This window comes from Salvia miltiorrhiza, chromosome 1 (assembly GCF_028751815.1).
Source record: "Salvia miltiorrhiza cultivar Shanhuang (shh) chromosome 1, IMPLAD_Smil_shh, whole genome shotgun sequence".
NCBI lineage: Eukaryota > Viridiplantae > Streptophyta > Magnoliopsida > Lamiales > Lamiaceae > Salvia > Salvia miltiorrhiza.
This window is the reverse complement of record NC_080387.1, coordinates 58,339,919-58,344,357: the sequence shown is the minus strand read 5'-3', so window position 1 is coordinate 58,344,357 and position 4,439 is coordinate 58,339,919. Positions and strand designations below refer to the sequence as shown.

Below are 4,439 nucleotides of genomic sequence, written 5' to 3'. Positions count from 1 at the left end.
GGCCCTACTAATTATAAGCTTAAAATAAATTTAGGGTGGGTGTAAATTTAAGATTGAATTTAGGTGGGTGTAAAAATTTTTGTGGGCTCCATCTAATTTAGGGGATCTGCTGGATGCATTTTTTATCTCATTTTCAATTGTTTTAGCCTAAATTTAGAGTTAGTGATGCATTTAGGTGATCTGCTGGGAGTGCTCTAACTCTCCGAGGCTAAAAATATGCATATCCTATTTATATTAATTTAAAGGTGACATATTAATGCTAATAAAAATAATTAAATAACTAAAATAAAAGTAAAATACAAAAGTAGGTGATTTTGCGGTCACCGAAAGTAAAATTTTGAGTTCCAATTGCACAAATATATACGCACTTCGTCTCATAAAAATATTCATCATTTTTCTTTTTCGTTTGTTCCATAAAAATATGCATATCCTATTTATAGAATAATTCTTCTATTAAACATCACAATCAATGTGAGATCATTTCTCCAACTACATTATACTTTACAGGATTTTGGATTTCTTAAAACTCGTATCGCTCATATTATGTACGTTTTTATGGGGCGGAGGGAGTGCGTGTGCGCGCGAGTGTATAGTGTATTTAATTGTTAACTTTTAAAAATATTGTTTTTTAGGGTAACTTTTAAAAATATTGTTTAGATTACAAAAGGAGTCATAATTACTGATTTATTTGAAAATTTTCCTAAAAAAAGAAAAGAAATAAAAGAATTTAGTCAGCATCTTCAACACAAACTCTCATGTCAACTCTCATTGCCAATCATAATAAGACACCACGCTTAAGCCATAAATACAAATCATAACGAATTGCCAATGCCTCATTATTATAATTTCATTTTTCCCATATCACAAAAACACAACATTGAGATTATTAAACAAGGAGATTATATCTACAGCTACAAGATGATGAACGGAAACATAATTCTTGATATTACATCTGCAGATTACAACAGCACATTCTGCTGGAAAAAAAAAAGAAGAAAAGAAAAGACAGTCCACAACTGAACTATTGAGAACTGAGAGAGAGAGTGAAAAAAACACTCATTTATGAACTATATACAGATTCATAGCATAAACTGTAAAAAATCCCCTCTGAATTTGTCGAATGCCCTTCATTGCTACTTCAATTTGTCAGTCTGTACCATGGAGAACTAACCTAAAAACTTCTGCAACGAGAAGAAATAGCTACCTGAGAGTGGGGTACGCGGCAACCTTAGCTCTGTACACGGCTGCAGCAGCCGCGTTCTTCACCCTCCCTTGTTGAGGGAGCTCGCACGCTTCACCAATGGAGCCAAACTTAATCTCAGCAGGCGGAATGAAACAGTCAGCAGAGAGCCCAGGCACGTTGAACGCTACTTCCTCGATCGTCCACGCCTCTTCCATTCTAGTCTTGGTGTGGCTCATTGCTGTTTCACCAAACCTAAAGAGGGTCACCACGGACCGGCCAGAGTGGGCGACCATCACGCCCTCAACTGGCCGGTAGTCATCAAGGACCGAATTGATGGTCGTCTCCCAATACACAGCATCACCCCCATTGGTCTGTATCCGGGTCAAGTGAGAATCCTCCAGATGCACGAGGAGCCCTGTTTTCTGGCTGAAGTAGCCGAACAGCACGTGCCTTATGATCTCCGCAGGCCCTTCGCTCCTAGCTTTCAGCGTGTGCGGATCAGCACAGAGTTTGAGAATGAAGCAATCCTCCCCGTTGATCTTCTTCTCCCCCGTGCACCTCGCGTTCACAAACATGTTGGCCGTCGTTCTCGGATCAAGGCCCTGCAAGTCAAATTAACCCAATATGAATCAATCAACAAGCAAAGAGATGATGCATTGCACCTAAAGCAAGATGCAGCAATCTATCAACCTGTAGGGCACGACGAAGAGGGCGAACAGGCCCTTTGGCCGAATGTGCACCGAGCCACGGAGTATGCCGCCAGACGAGCTTGCCATTGCAACCAGCATGAACCTTGCTGCCACCAAGAGCGAGCTCTACATACCACATATCGGGATTCATTTGCCAGAGCACAAAACCCCCCGACTCGGCTGCTTTGGATGAATTCCGATTCTTGATCACCTTGCTGGCGGTCTCGAGATCAGAGGCCAGCATCTTCACCTTCCCCATCGCGTAGGCATTCTGTATACAGTTTTGAAGCTTCTGCCCCCCAGATGCTGCCAAATATTGCTGCAGAATGTACTGAGCAGAGGAGCTTTCCTGCATCAAAATTCTCATTTTTTTCATCAAATAGAAAAATAAAGAAATCAACAACAAAGGACCACCATGTGCAGCACGATCTATTCATTCTCATAATTTTCAAGAATTTATGAGCACAGTGACTGTCTACCAACCAAAAAGATGTGGTCAACAGTCCCAATCCGTAAATAACTCTCTCTACTTTTACGTTTTACAAACACCTTTCATGTCTCTACTCAACAATGCCCTTTCTATATTAATTTCCAAGAAAACAAATATACCAGTTTCATAAAATAAAAAACTATTCCCATCCACGAAATATTAGTTTAAATCGGAAAAAAGGACCACAAACATACAGAAAGAAAACAATTATACAGAGATATAATGGAGTGCATAAACGAAGAAAAGGAAAATTGGAAGCAAGTATTTCAACATGAACAAAACTGCTCAAAAAAGGAAAAAACAAAAAAGTTTTCCTTTTATCCCCACAAATCAACAACGACAGTCATTTTCCACACAAAAGGACTAATAAAAATTGACACACAGAAATGCAGAAACAAAAACCCCCAAAAAACAAAGAAAAAAATGTTAAACATAAGAAACAAACAATAACGCTTAGAAATGGAAGAGGGAACTAACAATGGGAGTGTCTTTAATACAGAGGTGAGGCAGAGGGTCGTTGTTGGTAACGTGCACGGGCGCGAGCGGTGCGCCGAGCACGCCTAGGAGCAGGCGCAGATCGGACCTTGAGCAGCCCGACCCGGAATTGGAAGGCGTCGGAGCCCGGCAGAGCCAGTTAGCCCAGCTTTCGGTCCTCGGATCGCCCGAATCCGACTCATTCGGATCCGGGCCCTCCCTCAGCGGCGACAGGGCTTCCGCCCCGGGCCTCACACTACCCGATCTCGATACATACATTTCCGGCGGGGCCACGCTGCTTCCCCTCCTCCTCCGCAGCATTCCCGAACGGGACGGCGACTGGCTCCGGCCCCTCCTCGACCGGGCCGGCGACAGTCCCCGCACCATTTCCTCCTTCAAAGCCGAGAAAAACCCGTGCTTCCGCTCCATGAATGAGGAGGCGAAGAGTTAACTTAAAATTATTGAAATTTGGAAAATTTGATGAGAATGTTGGGGAAATGGAAATGGAAATCGGAGCGGCGGCGAGCAGAAGAAGCGCAGTCAGCTGCTGTTGGGGGTGGGGAGGAGAGAGAAAAGGGAGGGTAGAGAGAGAAAGGGCATGACGTTAAGTAGAAGCAAACATTTCCATTTGTTTTGGTATTATATATAGAAGGGAAATAAATATTAATCTTTATTAATTTCCTTAATTCTTTCGGTGTTTGATACTCCATTTTGTAGGACTTACTAAAGTCTTTTCAATATCACTCCACAATGACGGAATTAACCCTGTTGGTTCCAGAATTATTTTTTCTTCTCTTTTAAATTTTAATCATAAAAGGGAAGTGAATAGAAAAGGTAAAAAGCAGTTAAATCTACATTGTATTCCTCCAGAATTCATTGCAAATTGTACATATATTCTGGCGTGGACAGACCCTTATGCAATAGGGCAAATGGTTTTTAATACCCACTTTTATAATACATCTATCAAATCTACCCACCTATATAAAACATCTATGAAAAATACCCACTTCATAGTGAAATATCATTTCTACCCTTATACTTAATTTCTCTTTATCTCCCATCTTTTGCCTAATTAAGCTTGACTAGTATATCGGCTGGAAACTTTCCTCGTGCCCGATAGGTTACTTTGGTAAACTGGGTCTGGACTGTGTGACAACGCCACGTACTGTTAAGCAAAAAATGATTAAAATTGGTAATTGTTCAAATTGATCCCGCGCTTCTCAAAATGGTATCAGAGCGGGTTTTTATAGAGGAATTATATAATTTTTAGTTTATTTTATTATTAACCCATGTGGGAGGAGACTCCATTAAAAGTTTTTGGATCCGGACGAGTGTCCGAGATGTGTACCATACAGGAATACTCTCCAACATTTGGAGAGCGAAATTACCCGTCTACTAGACGGACTCAACTGGAACAATCGAGCCCTCGTTACCAACGTACGACGAGGAGAAGATGACGAGATTATTCGTGATATTATCACGAGTATCCAATTCTACCATGAGAACCTCATGGGACTCGCCGCCACCAGAACGGCGATTGAACGAACCAGAGACGAGGCCCATCAGTCACACGATTGATGGAACAAAAAGACAAGGCAGGAGT

At 41.5% G+C, this 4,439-nt stretch overlaps 1 protein-coding gene across 1 annotated transcript; it reads right to left on the bottom strand.

Moving 5' to 3' along the window:
* Positions 1-922: 922 nt before the first annotated feature.
* On the bottom strand, positions 923-3,507 carry LOC130998512 (uncharacterized). The gene is made up of 3 exons (XM_057923931.1): positions 2,840-3,507; positions 1,874-2,221; positions 923-1,785 (listed from the first exon to the last, which is right to left on the bottom strand). The coding sequence occupies exons 1-3, from the start codon at positions 3,263-3,265 to the stop codon at positions 1,201-1,203; spliced, it is 1,359 nt and encodes a 452-aa protein (XP_057779914.1). The 5' UTR covers positions 3,266-3,507; the 3' UTR covers positions 923-1,200.
* Positions 3,508-4,439: the final 932 nt, after the last annotated feature.

Excerpts from the sequence above, each read along its gene's own strand:
- LOC130998512 (XM_057923931.1), bottom strand. The coding sequence starts at position 3,265 with ATGGAGCGGAAGCACGGGTTTTTCTCGGCTTTGAAGGAGGAAATGGTG. Across the intron at positions 2,222-2,839 it reads GTATTAAAGACACTCCCATT|GAAAGCTCCTCTGCTCAGTA; the intron begins GTTAGTTCCCTC and ends ATTTTGATGCAG. Across the intron at positions 1,786-1,873 it reads CTCTTCGTCGTGCCCTACAG|GGCCTTGATCCGAGAACGAC; the intron begins GTTGATAGATTG and ends TTTGACTTGCAG.